Consider the following 18,089-nt stretch of genomic DNA (forward strand, 5'->3'; position numbering starts at 1 on the left):
ATGGTTTTTCCTTTTAGCTAGAATGGATATGGCTGTGATACTATGGATGTTGTGAATGGGATGTGCCTGTGCTGAGTCTTCACCAGGAGAGCTGAGAGTTGACATTATACCAAGAAGATGGGGTGAATGCTTTGAAAACTGACCACCGAGCATAGAAAGGCTAAACTCAGACAGCATTTTACGTGTCTTGGGACCATCAGTAAGAGCACTTCCACCTTGACACAGTGCATCAATCTCATGCTTGAGGATTTCACCCACTTTGTGCCACTGGAATGGGGCTAAAGCTAGGTTTTCTTCAAGTTGCTTCCGAGCTTGTTTCTCTGTTGCCAATTGTGCTTCTAGTTCCTTAATTTTATTGAGTTTAGTTGTGGTTTCTGCTCTGAGTTGTTGTTTTAACTCAATGATTTGGTGTTGTAGCTGTTCATGAGTCATCTCATCTGATTGTGAGTGCTGAACTTTTCTTGGTGGCTCAAGAGTGGCATCACCTATATCTTTAAGGCCAAAGTAAGCATAGAGCCTTGTCTTTTTGCCTGAACCAGACATTCTAAGCCTGTGTTTTTTTTCTTCTAAAGGCATCTCCAAATGTTGATTTTACCAGCATACCCAAATCAGATGATAAAATTTGTGTCTCACCATGTCGTCTAAGATGGTCATTGAGACGTGTGAGGATATCTTGAGGCAGAACAAAGTCATCTACGGAAGATGCGGAATAATTGGACTGTAGCCTGTGTAAAACGGGAACAGAACGTATTTGATTAGATGGGTACTTCCAGCACTGACTGGTTGTTGATCTTATGAATGACCATTGTAAACAGGAACGATGAAATCCAGGGGATCGGACAACGTGAGTTGCAGAAGCCTGGCGTACTTCTAGAGCCATGTATAGATAGAAGTAAAGAACTCAGCTGGAAAAAGCGTGTGATCCGTATGTTATAAGATAAGTTTCTGTTGTGGAGGCGGGCGCGCAAGTCATGTTCTTTTGTTTGGGATAACCATAACGGAGGCGTTTTAGTGGGTTACCTAGTAATAAGAGGGTATTGTACACGTAAAGGACGGCACAATAGGGGTTACTTCTTGTTCTTGTTCTTCTACTGCGTACAGAGTACACTGCATCCCACGTTCTAATTACTAGACGGATATGTCGTGTAGCTTACACGTTGACACATCGATTATCCCGAACCTGCAGTGGAGTACACTGCGTTACAAGGAGCTAGTTAGACGTCGAAGCATAGCGCTTAGTAGCTAGAGAACAAACGGCTCAGCGATTAGGTGTCGTTACTGCCGCCGACATGCGCAGAATACAAACAACCACGTCTAGCTAAGGACGTACGTACGTGTGTTGCGTGAAGAGCGCACTACAATTTGTCGTTTGTATTCCTCCTAGCAGCAGGTTACCCTCACGCCATCATAGCTGTCTTCGCTGTTGCTGTTCTTGTATTACAGCCGTAATTGAAAGGTATGCAATTATGATACTTAACACTAATGCTGGTCCTAGGACCAACCGCAATATATTGAGAAGAGGCGGTACCATCCCAGACCCGTGGAGGACGATTTTGTATCGGCGATACACGGGTCTGGGAGGCCGAGGCTAATAGCATAGGGGCGTGATGATGCGATTGAGCTCTGCTACTGTACTGCTACAGATGGCTATACGCCTTACCGTTGCTTGAGAAGTTGCTCACTGTGCTGCCAATCTCAGATAGTCGCAAGGCTACCAAGATTGCAATCCCACGAATGCCAAAGCTGGCAGTAAAAGAAGGACGGTCAATCAGTCATGAGGAAATTTCGTTCTTTGACTGATATGCTAGACTAGCTGGCGTAGTGCTTTGTAAACCTGTCACCATTCTAGCATGTTTTCTTTCTACTATTGAATTTACTGTTTGCCTTGGATGTTGCGTGCACAAATTGAAGATTGCAATAAAATACTAATTTTTGGACAGCTCACTGATATTGAAAGTAAAAAAGTTTGCTGTCGACACGGTAGCACCAAGTTCATTCCTAGTAATGCTCCGATTGACCAATAAAGGTTATTCATTCATCACTTTCAGCTAAAATGTACAAAATACTTTAGTTGAACACAACATAAACTATAACGGAGACTTTGGAGTCAGAGATACCCAATTATTCACCACTGCAATTATTGCAAACAGGTGCATCACTTGAAATGCTGCAGAGTGGAAGACTACGATGACACACGTAAAACTTACAACAATTCTGTAAACATACGTGTTGATGATATAGGTATTTGTAAATATTGAAGTCAAGACGCCATTTCACCATGTTTGTTGGCTTGAGTTTTGAAATTAGTCTGTGCGTAAGCAAAATTGCAATTGGGTGAGTGTTACAGTGATGGCTTTGGGTGAGTGTTGCAGTGATGGCTTTGGGTGGCCATGCAGTAGCCAGTTTGCCCATTGTTTCACTGGATAGTACTACTAGACCCCTAGATAATTGAGCAACAAAAAGCAAGGACAAAGTTATTTGATACATTGCAACTTGTAATAATAATAATAATAATTTATCACATATTTGCTGTAATATGATGCAGCAGCTGTAACAAAGAACATCAGCGGGAGAATGCTAGCTCAGCATTGACTTACGCGTAGTTCTGTGGTTGGACGACAGATGTTACCCAACAAATTTACTGTAAAAATGTTAGTGATTTGTTCTTGCCGCAAACGAACTGCACATCGAGTTCATCGACTCTGCTTCAGACACGATACCAATATTGTACCGGCAGTGGGTATTGTCCGGTAATGGATCACACCGATCAACGTTAGTTACTTATTGCTGCAGGTCTACGCGATATCACTTGTTGCTGTGTTCCTATATAGCTGAATGGACGAAAAAAAGGCCTTTTATGTATATTTCTGCACCAAGTTAGCTGTCATTGACCACTAATGACAACGAGAGTTCTGTAAAAAAGAGCTCGGCAATGGTAGCCGTCCAGTGCAACTCCATTGCGTCTGGAATAGCAGGGATGACCGAACTGGGGGAAGAAAAGACAATCGCTCCTTCAATATTGGGATTGGTCAATACTGGCTGGGCTTCGCCCCTCGATCGGTTAGACACAGAATTTGGGGTAGCGAGGTTGGTGTCGTTGACTCATTGCACATTTCATGTGGTCAGCCTCCTCCGCGTTGCGTAAGATGTATAACTAATATTGGATAGTGTTGCAGTTTGCTCACTTGTGTGCATGCTGCTCTGACTACCTCTGTCACAGGTTAATCAATGGTAAACCAAAATGGCGGCTGTCTGTTATAAAATTCTACTAATCCAAAGAAGCTATGGCCACCTCTGAATAGGACTCAAAACGTCAGGTAGTCAACTCTGGATTCCACAAACTGACAGTCGAAGCAACAGAATATTTCCGAGTGCAACAATCAAAACCATTCATGCAAGTACGTAACCTGGAGGGACACAAATGAAGCGATCTAAGCTATTTTGTTGGGAATAGCCTGTGTGTTGTAACTCTCTATCTTGCAGTGAAACTTGTCTCAAACAGAGCCAAAGCTTGGGAATGACTTGCCAGAGTATTATTAGATGTCCTAGTAGACAAGGAAATTCAGGCAAGACCTTCGGTTACTGGATCAGCCTAAGACTCCAATAGATTGCAACATATTGTCCATGCCATTTGAGGTAGGCAATTCGGTTCGACTAATAGTTTTTGCTTTTGATGATGTTACAAATGCTGTTCTGCAAAATTTTTCCTTGCAGCACGAAACTCAGCACCGGGTACTTCAGAAGATTGCTACTACGCTAAAAGACAGAGTAGGTTCCTAAACCCGCTTTGAAAGAAACAGCCGTTTAGCTTGCTTTACATGCATGCAGTAAAAGTTTGCATTCTTGTGAACTGGAATAGCAGCAAAATGTATTCAATAAACTACGGTTGCTCACTGATATAATTATGTGTGTGTAGAAATTTTCATTTCATGTAGGAGTGCTTCAAGTGACATTCTTGTCTCTTTAGGGCTTCGAGAAGGATATGGGCTCCCCAAGTCATTTGAAGGACATTGGTATAGGAGGCATGCTGGCAGGGCAGTCCTTAATGTCTGCGATGAACTACTCAGACATACCTTTCAGGCAGACTTGCTTGCAGCAGCTACCAGCACTTTCAATGTGACTAAGCCCTACAATAATATTGCGTGTCATCAAAAGCTAACCAACAGTTAGTTACGAGATGCTGTTGAACTCATTGCAAGTTGCACAGTTCTAACAAAAGACTTAGCATTGACTTAAATAATGATGATCAAGTGTCGCTGATACATCGTTAATACTTCACAAAAGGATTTCCGTATGAAAACTTGACAAACTTAGTCAGAGAATAGTAGGGACCACTGGTTATCATGATACAGTGTGTTTCAAAAGTAAAATACCAGTATATTATTGAAATACATTATGACAATAATTGTATATCTAAAGCGAATAATGCTTACATTTATTGCCCAAAATATATCTTTATAATAACAAAAACAGTTTTCATTTCAAATGTGGTGGATTGTCACTTTATGACGTCATAATAGTACGCCATGGCAACATAAATACTTGGCACCTGTAGTATAAAAGTGGAAAGAAAATTAATGATCTTAAGTCCAGTTTTCATGCCCATACAGGATGCCTTTGTCTTTAGAAGAGCGATTTTTTTGGTTAAGGAAGTGTACAGTCATGGTGGAAAATATTCTAAAGAAGTTCAGAATATTTTCAAAGAAAACTTTGGAGAGGAACGACTTCCTGATCGACATTGTGTTGTTGCATTAATGAAGAAATTCGAGCAAACTGGAAGCGTGCAGGATCGACCTCGTAGTGGCCGTCCTTCAGTTATAAATAACGAAGCACTACAAGATGTCACGAATAAACTTGATAGGAGCCCGCATAAATCTCTGAGACGTCTTTCACAGGAAGTTGGTATGTCGTTAACGTCAACCTACAGAGCAGTTAAGAAGCAGAAGTTCTTCCCTTACAAAGTTAGTGCCGTCCATGAACTCAAGGCACAAGACACCGAAAAGCGAGTAAGCTTCTGTCGTTGGTTTCAACAATTCATCGACATGAATGGAGAAAATATCTTGAATGATACATTCTTTACTGATGAGGCATGGTTTCATTTATCTGGCTATACGAACAGGCAGAATTCGAGAACATGGGCAACTGAAAATCCCCATGAAATATTCGAGAAGCCGCTTCATGACCAAAAGATCGGTGTCTGGTGTGCAGTATCCAGAAGCCGTATCATTGGGCCAATCTTCTTCGACAGCACCGTTAACTCTGATCGGTATATTAAGAACATTTTTGTTCCGTTTTCTGAACAACTTACAGCATCAGAAAAGCAAAGAACATGGTTCCAACAAGATGGCGCCACTGCTCATACTGCACGAGCTACGATGACAGCCGTCCGCAAGGTATTCGGTGAACGCGTCATTTCACGAGATTTATGGCCACCACGCTCACCAGACCTGACGCCACCGGATTTTTACCTTTGCGGAAAATTGAAAGATCTTGTTTATGCTGACAATCCTCGTTCAACCAATGATCTTAAACATAATATCAGACAAATCATTGCCGATATCAGATGTGAGGAACTGCACCGAGTCTTCAGCAGCCTGCGTCGAAGAGTCGAACTCTGTCTCCAAGTGGATGGCTCACATTTCCAGCAACTGTTATGATTAGTTAATGTAGCAAATATTTCTAATTATAAATATTTTTAATTATAAATACTTTCGGTATGTTACTTTTGAAACACCCTGTATATGGAACTTTTTTTGCACAGGGATGATAACCAACTCTATACAGAAGAGAGTTTGGAAGTCTACAAAGATCTCTCTATACAAACTGTACGTGACCTGGCTACACCCCTTCTGCCTCTCCAACCATCAAACGCATTTTTAGATACTTTCTGCTATAATCTCTACCTATAAACCGACCTGTCTGTCTGTCTGCCTGTCTGTCTGGACGATGAAGAAGAAGTTATATATCACACTCTAGAGGAGATGATCAAGAACCCCAGGAAACTACAGCATCGTTTATCAACGGACATTTCCTGCATGGAAGCAGCAACATTTACCAATAGAATAGTTGAGGAAAAAGACGCGGGAAGAATGAGATCCTTGCAAGGACGAGGGGCGGGAGGATGGCTTGAAACAGTCCCCACTTCAGACAAGCACGCACTAAAGCAGAATGAATTTCGTCTAGCGTCTTGTCTGAGGTTGGGTGTCTGTCTGCCATTCAGTCAGCTCCTTGTAAAATGTGAGTGTGGAGCAGAGCTGGACAGAGAAGGATATCACTTGATTACATGTAAGTATGGGGGAGGTCCTGTCTGGACGCACAACACCCTAGTTTCTGGATGGAGCGAGTGTCTCAGCGATTTGCTCATATGCCACCAGATTGAGCCAAGACACAGATACATCCACACTGAAGATAGACCAGACATCACATTTTACGACGTAGACTCAGGAACAACAAAAGAGATAGATGTTGCTATGGCTCATCCCTGGAGCAAAGATACCATCAAGGGAGCGTCCACGACATGTGGATATGCAGCAACAAAACGAGAGGCAAGGAAGGAAGTAAAGTATCGCAAAGAATCATTACCAGATGGTTCTAAGCCTTTTGTTACTCCTCTGGTGTTCGAACACTTTGGTCGTTGGGGACCCAAAGCAGAGGAATTTTTAAATGAACTTGCAAAGAAGTCCAAAGACATGCTGGGAAGGAAAAATGAAGCAGCGTTTAGAAGCTATTGGAGAAGAAGATTTTCTGTGATTATTCAGAAATGTAACAGTAGAGTTGTTTTAAGAAAGCTATCTAGGCTTTCATTGAATTGTTTGGATGGACAAGACAAGCTAGAGATGGACAAAGCCATTCATAGTTCTATTCATTAATTAAAACGAAGAACAGTAGGAAAGTAGAACTTTTAGTACTGCAGCAAGTGATGTAAGTAGTGACGTTTGATGACAATAAAACAAATCTGTCTGTCTGCCTGTCTGTCTGTCTGTCTGTCATTAATAGCAAACAGTGTCTGCAAATCAATAATTTCTGTGATTAAAGTATTACCCGGGCGAAGCCGGGTATTGGAGCTTGTCATGCTATAAAGTTTGTGGTTATTCATGTTACTGGGATGTGGAAGAAACAACTACTGAGTGTAAGCAGCCAAAATGTTGGCTAATCTAAAAGCTGACTGGTCATCTGCCATAGCATGTATTTATACCCGCAACAGGACTGTGGATATAACTGATAAAATGGCAGCAAACCTGTGGATCACTGTATAAAGCACTACAATCTGCAAGCATCGAACTCGACGATACCTTACAAATTCACCTGCTTTCTCCACTACTGAAATTGAGGAGAGATTCTTGTGAGGAGTTGAATGGCATGATGTAAACTTGCTACATGTGCTGTTGGCCTATAACTATAGCTAGAGGATATTGTATTGTATGTTAATTGTTTTCATGGTTATTGCGTTTGGTACATATGTTTGTGTGTTCTACAGTATCATCAACACTTTTATGTCTGCTGCAGAGTTATTCATTTAATTAAGCACATTAGAGTCATATCTTGAACTGCACTCTTCTTTCCACGAAGCACACACTGTCGAGGAACAACTGGGATCTGTTCATGAACAAACCTCCTAGACCACTAGATCTGCCGACAGTAACACATCACAGATAATATTGTTCAACTTGAAATAAGAGTTAGGCCGACTCACAGTTATGACCGATCCAATAGCAAGAGACAAAAATGATGAAGAGTAGCTAGTTGAGTTGACTTTATGAAACGACTGGATTGGCACAACTATCTAACAGAGATTATGTAGATGGAACTGCTGCCCTTTGCCTGTCTGAACGCCAAATTTATATTGCCGGGGACCTTCATTCTACTTTGGTCATAGCAAGACTATGGCCAAAGTCACCTATCAGATCTCAGTATCCTTGAAATCGATGGCCATGTAATGTAAAAAGATGTAATATACTTCCTTTAAAGATGCCGTTATTTAAAGTGGCTAATATCTCCTTAGATAGTCACTCCTTAAGTTAAAAAGGTCTTGTGGTCTTGAAGATACTTTGAAAAGCAAGTGGACAACATAGGCAAGTATCGAATGAATGTTGGTCCTGGTAAACATGGCTACATGATACATGTACAGAAAGATCATTGAGACTTGGTCAACATCATTTACAGCCCAGAACTTTCGTCGCAATTTGATGGTTTCTGTATATATATATATATATATATATATATATATATATATATATATATATATTTCTGTATATATATATATACACACATATATATTGGAAAAGTGCAGAATGCTACCTACCTGTACTGGTAGCAGTACGTTGTGCAGAAATAGAAAGAATGATACAGTCTAGAAAGACTCCCTTGGAAAAGACTCCACATTTCTAGTGTTAACAGTATTATTACTACAATATATATTGTTGTTATTGACATTACTCCATAATACAATTAAGAAATTTTGACCAAGTTGCATTTCTTCAGCAGTGGCGTAAGTTAGAAATCCACTAATTGGAATTACTGATCCGTATGCGATGGTAAAAATGCAGTGTACAAGCCTAGGACAAAGGCGAGCTGGCAACACGAAGGCTGGATGTTCTTGTAACAAAGAAGCAGCAAATATTTAGCCGCGTGTATGGTACTTAGCTCGTCAGGATAATCAATGGTGTAAACGCCAAAACTTGCAAGCATCTGTAAAACTAGGTGGCTGGCAAGACATAATGCTCTCAGCTCAAAAGAACATGACAAACAGATATATCAACTTGGTGAAAAACATGCATAAACTACTTAAGTATGTCAACGTATACAACTTCTGCCTTCACGCCATCAGAACTGCTTTTTATAAGAAACATATACACTAATTAGCTAGGTGCAATATCGCCTAACTGTCTCATCCACAAAGAAGTACACAATCGTAAAGCCTATTGAAATTGCAGGAGTGAAGATTAACGGTAGATCAATTTCCTTACTCGACCGTTCATGTTATGTCACTGCCAAATGGACTGGGCCACCAGGCGAAGTACAAATAGAAGTACAATGGGTAAGCAGAATTGACTATTTCAACAATACAGCATTTGCCGAAATGGACAGTGTAAATAAATAAGATTGTGATGGGATGCCTCTAAGGGCAGTCGTTAGAACTACTTGCACAAATAGAAACATAGGATAAGATTCTAGCTCGAAAACATGCAATTACCCTCAGTCACGAAGTCCATTTCAATGAATCGAAATGCTAAAATCAGGTACAAATTTGCCCAACTGTTCTTCCTCCATCAATTTCAGATGAACGGATAGAGAATTCAAATCTCCAATCAAATGTCAAAAGTCGTAAGATTTCAGTAGCGTAGCTAGGCATGAGGCAGTGAGGCAGTTGCCTCGGTAGGAAAAATGGGCGTGGCATTTGTCACGTGGTCACTTTCAGGTCACACTTCTATCACGTGTCTGTGCTTTATTATGGCAGAGCCGCCAAAGAAGAAGAGAAAGCAGCTGTCTATTCAGTTGGCCTTGGGGTAAGCATAGGATACTAGACTGTGTTTTACGTTGGGCGAGGCCCCGTTGTAGTTTGAGTTTGTAGGATCACGTGTCATAGTCTCCCCCCATGCAAGTGCTCCCCAGTCACTGCCATCTAGCTCACTGGTGGGAGTGCGTCCCTATACTCAGGCCTATGCATGAATTATCAGTCCCAGTAACTTTTATAGACCTATAGCTAGGCACCGGTAGGTCCAACAGGCGCACAGGATTCCTCCACAGATTACTTCATCCCTTTCTTCTATTCGTCCCCATATACGGCCGACGCTCTCCATGAACTACAGAAAGCTGGGAGTAGTGAATGCTGGTTACGTAATATTGTAATGTTGGAACAGTCATTGAAGAAGAGTGTTCGACAACACCCTATACACGTATATCCACGTTCTGAATGTGTATTCGTCTGTCTGTGAATACAGTGCCAATCTGCAATACATATTATAGACGGGAACCAGATGCTCTCCCTACACTGCGTCCAAGATCCACTTTCTCTCAATTGCTCTAGCTGTCATGGTACATTTCAGGACAAATCCGTAGTTAATTAATTGAAGTCTACATTGAACTCGTTCATGTTCCAGACTGCTATGTACGAGGTATCAATTAAACTTTTCACGTTGATACACATTACGAACGTTCTTTAAATCATTAATGAGGGGAAAGCTTGCAATGGTCAATTAAGATGAGTCAAAAATCTCAAACCATGCATCAAGGTGCTGCTGCATGCACCTGAGTAGCTAGGAGTCGTTCACTCCGGAAGTGAGTAATCCGCGCCGTTAGTATGAGTCGAATGCTGAGGAGTACCTCAGTCACGCCTAGGAGGTTCTGGCGCCAAAGACCGGGGAGTCACCTATGCCGGGGGGATCGGTGGCGCCGCAGACACTGAACTTGCGACGGCTGCATAATTATGTACTTACCCAAGCATGTGTTCCTTTTTACAGAAAGAAGCTCGAGTCATCGGATGGATCTGAGGCCACGTCGTATGCTAGATCTCCTTTCAATGAAGCAAACGGCGATGCAAAGGAGAATCTTCACCAAGATCAAGGTAGTTGGAACTAAGTAACCTTTCCGTAGTGTTACTTGACTGCGGTTGTTGCAGAAGTACACCCAACTGATACAGAAATGGCACAGTCATCCTTCAAAGATCCCACATACTATATCCACAGGAGGATCAGTGATGATGAGAGACTTTATCTACTAAAGAATAAATGGATACCACCTCTTTTGTTCAAATTTCCCACTAGAAATGGCAGGAAATACAACTGTCGATGGGAAGAAGATTATAGTTGGCTTCGATACTCTTCTAGTAAAGATGCTGCTTTCTGTTCTTTTTGTGTACTGTTTGCTGAGCAATCAACTGCCACTCAAACCACTGCACGTTGTGGATTCAATGCAGGTTCCTTCCATTCATCAGGTTTTCATGATTGGAAGAACGCTACTGGGCTGAAACGTAGCGCAATACGTTCACATGAGTGCAGTGAAATGCACAAGAACTCAGCAGCAAAGGCTCGATCTTTGTTGAATGTTGCTGAAGGCAAGTCCAAGGACATCCAGTCATCCATTTCTACATCACACGAAGTTGCAATTCAGAAAAATCGAGCAATCATTTTATCTGTTATTGATTTAGTCATTGCCCTTGGTCAACGCAATGTACCATTTCGGGGTCATAATTGGGACAAACAGCAAAGACGAGAAGACGGAAATTTCGATTTTTTCCTAAATTGGAAGTCAACATTTGACCCTGTACTTCAGGAGCATCTGTTGCATGGAAAGAAAAACGCTGTGTACAGGAGCCCAGATGTACAGAATGAAATTATACAGCTGGCTGGTTTGGAAGTGAGAAAGAAAATTGTAAATGATGCCAAAGTCAGTAAATGGTTTTCAGTGATGGCTGACGAATGCACTGATGCGGCACAATTAGAACAAATGGCAATATGCATTAGATTTGTAGACGAGACCAGCTACAAAAAGTTTGAAGTAAGAGAGGAGTTTATAGGGTTTGTCGAGCTTGCTGTTGCCAATGCTGAATGTATTAGTGCAGCTATTACAGACTATCTGAAGGAGTGTGACTTAGATATTGGATTGCTCCGTGGCCAGGGCTATGATGGAGCCTCCGTAATGTCTGGAAGGGCCTCAGGTGTGTCTACCAGAATTCTTCAGCAACAGCCAAGAGCATTCTACCAACATTGTCGGTCGCATAAATTGAACTTAGTCATAGCGTCTTCGTGCAAACAAGTACCACAAATTAGAGATATGTTTGATTCTGTAGGAGCTTTGACCTGGTTTCTTGGAGGAAGTCCAAAGCGGAAGAGCATTCTTAGTCGATACTTGAAAATTGACGATATATCTGAGTATCTTACAGCAGAATTTGATGAAGAGAATGTAACCACTGCTGAGCCACAACTCAGCGATGTCCTTGTTCAGAAGTCAGCAAAGAAGCAACTGCCTGTACTATGTCAAACCAGATGGTCTGCTAGACTAGCAACACTATCAAGCATGCTTGCTAAATACAAAGCAATATGTCATGCTCTGGAAGACATTGCTATCGAGAGTTCGAGTTCTGATTCAAGGACTCAGGCTACATCTTACAGCAGACTTCTACATTCTTCCCAGTTTATTGTTTCACTTGTGGTGGCTCAGTTTATACTCAGTTTCTGTGACCCGCTGACGATGGTTTTGCAAAAGCCCAACTGTGATGTACTAAAGGCATTTAGAAAGGCAAAGCTCTTGAGGTCAACAATTGCAGCACAACGAAATGAACAGCAGTTTGGGCAAGTGTGGAGGAAGGCCAAAGCAATCGCTGAAGAGCTCCAAACTGAGATTAGGATGCCTAGGATGACTGCCAGAAGTAAACACAGGAGTAATGCTGGAGTGGGTACATTAGAAAGTGAGTGCCCTGAAGCTTACTTTAGAAGAAATGTGTTCTACACTTTTATAGACCACACGGTAACGCAACTTGAAGAACGCTTTCCAAATTCTTCAGAGGGGATGTTTCTTGGGTTTAGTCTTCTTCCTAATTTTGTGCTTGACTTAACAACTGACGACAAAGAAGCTATCACAAGATTTTTCAGTCCAGACTTGCCGAAACCAGAAACTTTCGATACTGAGATACTCATTTGGAAGAGCGAATGCTCAGAAGTTCCAAGAGCGGAACGACTAAATGCCACATTACTTGACACGCTGCAATTAGCGGATAAAGACTTTTACCCGAACGTGCATGCGATACTCAAGCTATTGTTGACTCTACCAGTAGGGTCAGTATCTTGCGAGAGGTCGTTTTCGAAGATGAGAAGGCTTAAACATTGGTCAAGAACCACTATGGGAGAGAATAGGCTAAATGGGTTAGCTCTCATGTTTGTCCACAAGGATATGAAAATTAGCAGAGAAAATGTTCTGCAAAGATTTGATTCCACGAGACATAGAAGGATTGGACAGCTTCATCTGCCAACTGCTAACTAATCCAAGTGTAGTTTACTGTTTTTACCCTGTCAAATCAATTAAGCATATCAATATGACAGCAATAGCCTTAGGTAGTGCATATCAATAAGGAATTAATATTAATAAAAAATTAATATTAATATCAATTTGCCTCGGTAAGAAAAAATCCTGGCTACGCCACTGGATTTAAACAGTTCCCTTGATATTTTTTGAAATGTTTTTTTATCATCAACATCATCATCATCATCATCATCATCATCATCATCATCATATCATCATCATCATCATCATCATCATCATCAATTACTAGATACTGTCATTATAAAATTGACGAGGTATATATCTACATAGAGAGATCTTGTGTAGGCCCAAACTCAACAGCGAGCCTGGCATCACTTCTAACTAAGAAGATCAGACGACACCAACTCACACTTAGTGGTCTCTATCCACAGCAAAGAATAACACCAAAAATGTATTAATTGCATTTCATGAGGTTTAATACGAATTATGGTAGCACCGTAAGATTGATATTGCATCCCTGGAATAGTTAAAGTTCTAATCAAGCGCCCCGCCCCATCCAAAAGTAACACAGCGTCCGATGACATCACTTGCTCATTTTCAACCAATCGAAAGTCAGTCAGAGCAACTGGACGTATCTGGGTTATTCTATTCGTTCACATGGCATCGATGAAAGATTTCTTTAAGTGCGTGCGTGGTTTTGCATGCCTTTGGCAAGTCCAGTCAAAGAACTGCAATGATATAAGGATGAAAGAAAGCGATTGAAACTACCGCGCAGCAGCAACAAAGCAAAACGTCGTCGTTCATGTCAGTCACGAGTACACACGTGTTTACTTTGTAACGCTAGACCATTGTGTCGCAGTGTGTTCTTTGTGCGATTGTCAGACGCAATATACTGTGTGAATGGTACAGTGCCATCGTCTTCGCTGACGCTCGTGTGAGCGTCCTTGTCAGCGTTCAGGACGCACGCAAGACGCTGTGCCAGCGTCGTATGTGAACAAGGCTTAAGCCTGGTTTACAATATGACGCTGACGACGCTCGCGACGCTCGCGGGGACGCTCGCGAAGACGCTCAGGCGGGCGTCATATTGTAAACATTCGCACGTCGCGTCATGAGCGTCGTCAGCGTCGTCAGCGTCCGTGAGCGTCGTTGACGCTCAAGTTGAGACAAGTTCAACTCCAGCGTCCAAACCGGAAGTGGTCCAGCGTCTACTGGAAGCACGTGATTCTTGTCGACAAATCAGCTATCAAATCCGGGAGTGATATCCCTGAGTGAACTATGGAAGAGAAGCTTATCGAAAGTGTACGTAAGTACGGCTGCCTGTGGCAAGTAAAGTCCAGGGAGTATAAAGACCTGCGTCTGAAGGAGAACTCTTGGAAAGAGGTCTCGGAAGAAACTGGGCTCCCAGCGGCAGACTGCCAGAAAGTATGGAAACGTCTTCGCGACAAGTTCGTGAGGGAAGAGAAGAAAACTAAATCAATGCGTTCTGGAGACTCGGGACCTCCCTACAGCTCATTGTGGGAGTACTTTGAGGTTCTCAGCTTCCTCCTGGACACCATAAAACATCGCCAGTAAGAAATGATTACCACGTGTAGTTTGACAATGTACCGTATGTAGGATCGAACGGTGTTCATTGTACATTTATAGAACAGTTACCAACTTTAGTGCCCCCCTAGATGATGGTTGCGTTCATGATGATGATGAGGAGGACAATGATGATGATAGTGAGAGGTACATTTGAATCAGTGAAATAGTAATTTTGACAACTTATTTAATCTTTTGCCTAGCATTGTAGCAGTAGACCAGTTTGAACACAACCAATCAATGACAACACGTCAGTCTACTCCGTCACCATCAGTGCCATTATCTGGAGGAGTAGTGCAAACACCTATGGGAGAAATTCGTTCCAACAGAGGCAAGGGCAAAAAGAGGAAGGTGGATGCTGAAGCTGTTGATTTAGCTATGCTTCAGTTGATCAACGACCAGAAGAGCAATCCTACTGAGCCATCGCTAGATGAAGAAGGGCTATTTGGATTACACATTGCAGCCAAACTAAGACAGTTGTCCGACCGTGAGAAAGCAATTGCGGAGATTAAAATCGAAGAAATACTATTGGAGGCAAAATTTGGCTACCAATACCAGCAAAGCAGCCACCAATACCAGCATTGAGCAACCACGCATATCTGGGCTCTCTTCGTTTAACCAGATGTTTGAATTGAAGCATCTGTATGGTCCTTTAACCGGCTTTTTTAAAAGCCACAAAATCATCAAAGAGAGCTGATCTAAAGACTGAAGTCTACATTACCTAGAAGTACATACACACACACACACACACACACACACACACACACACACACACACACACACACACACACACACAGAGGGAGAAAGAGAGAAACAGACACAAAAGCAGAGAGTTGTATTTTCAACTGATGCTTGTTCACCCTTCTTATTAGGTAAATGGTGCATTAATTCAATCAGATGCAGGGTGGGCACATTGATGTGATAGGGAACTGAACATACAGTACAGGTTTCGATAATACCAGCAAAATAGCTGGTGAAAGCCCCAAAACACATATCATGGCTAGTATTCTGTACGATGGATGTGGTGGTACTGCCATGTCACCTCTCCTTCAGAGGACATAAAGTAGTCGCGAATAGTGTCCCTACATGTAGCTGCAGATCTACTATACATATTGCTTCCTACAGAGCCTATCCTGCTCAATCCATTATCACCATCCACCTCACTTCTCCAGGCTCCTTCAGTGACGTTCCCTGCTCCATCCTCTGCATCACTAAATCCGCGTGGGCAGTAAACTGTTGACTCAGTAGTTCGCAGGTAGTTGTGTAGGGCTATTGCTGCTTGGGTGAAAAGCACTACGTGATCTGGAGAAGCAATTATCGGCCTCCTAAAGAGACGCCATCTGGCAGCCAGGATACCAAAACTGTTCTCAATGACTCTTCTGGAACGGCTCAAGCGATAGTTAAACACTGCCTCAGGATCAGCCAAATTTCTCCCAGGATACGGACGAAGCATATTGCGCTGAAGTGGAAAAGCTTCGTCTCCCACAAACGCAAATGGTACCTCAATGGCGGTACCGGGTAGAGTTGTAGGTGATGGTAAGCCAAGTTTGCCTGCATCTAGTGCTCTGCCAAATTCTGAATTTGAAAGAACACCTCCATCACTATGTCGACCAGAATTTCCAATGTCGACGAAAATAAACCTGTAATGTGCATCGCACACTGCCATTAGAACAACTGAGTGTCCTCCCTTGTAATTGTAATACGATGATCCCGAAGAAGCGGGAGCTTGTATAGATATGTGTTTGCCATCAATAGCTCCCACACAGTTTGGGAAATTCCAGAGCTTTGAAAATTCTCTGGCAATGCCCTTCCAATCCTCTTCACTTGATGGTCCTTTCACATATTCAGGCTGAAGAACTTGCCACAGTGCAGCACATGTTTCTCGAATGATGTGGCAAACAGTTGCACGGCCAACTCTGAAGCTGAAAGAAACTGACACTTGGGAGTTGCCAGTGGCCAAGTAACGTAAAGTCAAAGCCAATCTAAAAAATTTAAAGAATTACTTCTTCTGATGCTGTATCACTATAGTGGACAAGCAGACAGACAGACATACAGACAGACAGAGAGAGACTGGCAGCTAAACAATCAGATAGACAAACAAAATGGGACACTGCGATAGAACAGTGGTTAGCTGTTTGCTTGTACTCTAGATTCGAAAATTTGCTTGACAGATAGATCAACAAAGAGGCAGACAGATAGACAGATAGACAGAGAGACAGGCAGGCAGGCAGACATACAGACAAACAGACAGACACACACCCACACACAGACTGTAATGAAAGAACTATGTACACAGGAATACCTTTCTCCAGGTGAGATCTCCGGCCGATAGACGCTTTGATATGATCTTCTTTTCAAAGCAGGAGCTACCTTTGCTACCAGAGCATCAAAAGTTTCCCTAGACATTCTCAAGAAGCGGTAATGACTCTCTGCATCCTGCAGCCTCATTTCTGCTAGCAGATTGTGATAGTCCCCGTGCTCTCTCCTTCTTTGAAAAATGGTTCTCACCCATTTTCGGCGGCGGCGGCGGCTAGCTTCCCGAGCCCTTCGAGTGCGCCTACGGTACACTAGCAGTAGAAGGAGCAAGTCTTTTCTATCCATGTAATAAGATGGTGGTGAGCATGCGCGTAGTGTCTCTGTGACGCCCAAGTGACGCTCATCGAGAGGTATTGTAAATGGTACAGCGTCACCGGCAGCGTTTTGACACCTACCCAGCGTCTTCGCCAGCGTCTTCGCGAGCGTCCCCGCGAGCGTCGCGAGCGTCGTCAGCGTCATATTGTAAACCAGGCTTTAGGCTGGATTTACAATATGCAAACGCTTGAGCGTCGCGTCGCGTCGTAAAAATTCAAATTGTAAATGGTCTGCGCGAAGCGACGCATCCGAATAGAACCGAGTCCTATTTCAGCGTCGAACCGGAAGTCGGAGCACGTCGCGTCGGAAGTGGCGATTTAGATTTTAACCAATCACAGCCAAGTAGAAGTGAACGTGGTTGCTTCGTGAGTAATGGCTACCGATATGTTGGACGTCGAGCGGTTGATAGAGCGTGTGCGCAGCTGTCTTTGCTTGTGGAAGGTCAACTACCAAGGATACAAGAACCTGTGTGCACAAGAAAACGCTTGGAAGTGGATTTCCAGTGAGTTGGGTGTCTCGGCAGAACTCTAACAAAGAAATGGAAAAGTCTCCGAGACAGATACGAGAGGGAGCTTAAAATTCTTCAGAAGAAACGTTTGTCGGGGACCGGAGGTCCACCGCCAACATCGTCGTGGGTTTTCTTCACTGTAATGACTTTTCTGGACATTTCCGTGAAGCACAGAACGTAATTACTAGTACCATAATTCTTCTCTTTTTCTTGTATGTTTCCGTGTCTCTGCCTGTCAGCTTTGATATGGCTGCATGCCCGTCAGTGGATCTGTCTGTACAAACCGAATAAACAGCAATTTTTCATTGCTGGAAAGTCAACAACAGGAGAACCAGCCAGGAGGGTAAGAGCCAGCCAACAGAGAGTAAACCCTACGACAGTGATGAGACAG

At 42.7% G+C, this 18,089-nt stretch overlaps 4 protein-coding genes across 4 annotated transcripts; 3 read left to right on the forward strand and 1 right to left on the reverse strand.

Moving 5' to 3' along the window:
* Nucleotides 1-6,085: 6,085 nt before the first annotated feature.
* LOC134181377 (uncharacterized) lies at nt 6,086-6,959 on the forward strand. The gene has a single exon (XM_062648645.1). It carries the CDS (start codon nt 6,090-6,092, stop codon nt 6,867-6,869), a length of 780 nt encoding a protein of 259 aa, XP_062504629.1. The 5' UTR covers nt 6,086-6,089; the 3' UTR covers nt 6,870-6,959.
* Nucleotides 6,960-9,450: 2,491 nt separating this feature from the next.
* On the forward strand, nt 9,451-13,972 carry LOC134180735 (52 kDa repressor of the inhibitor of the protein kinase-like). Its single transcript, XM_062647921.1, has 4 exons — nt 9,451-9,506; nt 10,461-10,564; nt 10,619-12,773; nt 13,861-13,972. The coding sequence occupies exons 1-4, from the start codon at nt 9,451-9,453 to the stop codon at nt 13,970-13,972; spliced, it is 2,427 nt and encodes an 808-aa protein (XP_062503905.1).
* A 31-nt stretch (nt 13,973-14,003) lies between these two features.
* LOC134181412 (transcription factor Adf-1-like) lies at nt 14,004-15,573 on the forward strand. The gene is made up of 3 exons (XM_062648689.1): nt 14,004-14,546; nt 14,623-14,706; nt 14,763-15,573. Exons 1-3 carry the CDS (start codon nt 14,254-14,256, stop codon nt 15,142-15,144), a joined length of 759 nt encoding a protein of 252 aa, XP_062504673.1. The 5' UTR covers nt 14,004-14,253; the 3' UTR covers nt 15,145-15,573.
* Nucleotides 15,560-17,276, reverse strand: LOC134180737 (uncharacterized). The gene is made up of 2 exons (XM_062647922.1): nt 16,862-17,276; nt 15,560-16,541 (listed from the first exon to the last, which is right to left on the reverse strand). Exons 1-2 carry the CDS (start codon nt 17,158-17,160, stop codon nt 15,560-15,562), a joined length of 1,281 nt encoding a protein of 426 aa, XP_062503906.1. The 5' UTR covers nt 17,161-17,276.
* Between the last annotated feature and the right edge of the window lie 813 nt (nt 17,277-18,089).

The sequence above is a fragment of the Corticium candelabrum genome, chromosome 6 (genome assembly GCF_963422355.1).
Source record: "Corticium candelabrum chromosome 6, ooCorCand1.1, whole genome shotgun sequence".
NCBI lineage: Eukaryota > Metazoa > Porifera > Homoscleromorpha > Homosclerophorida > Plakinidae > Corticium > Corticium candelabrum.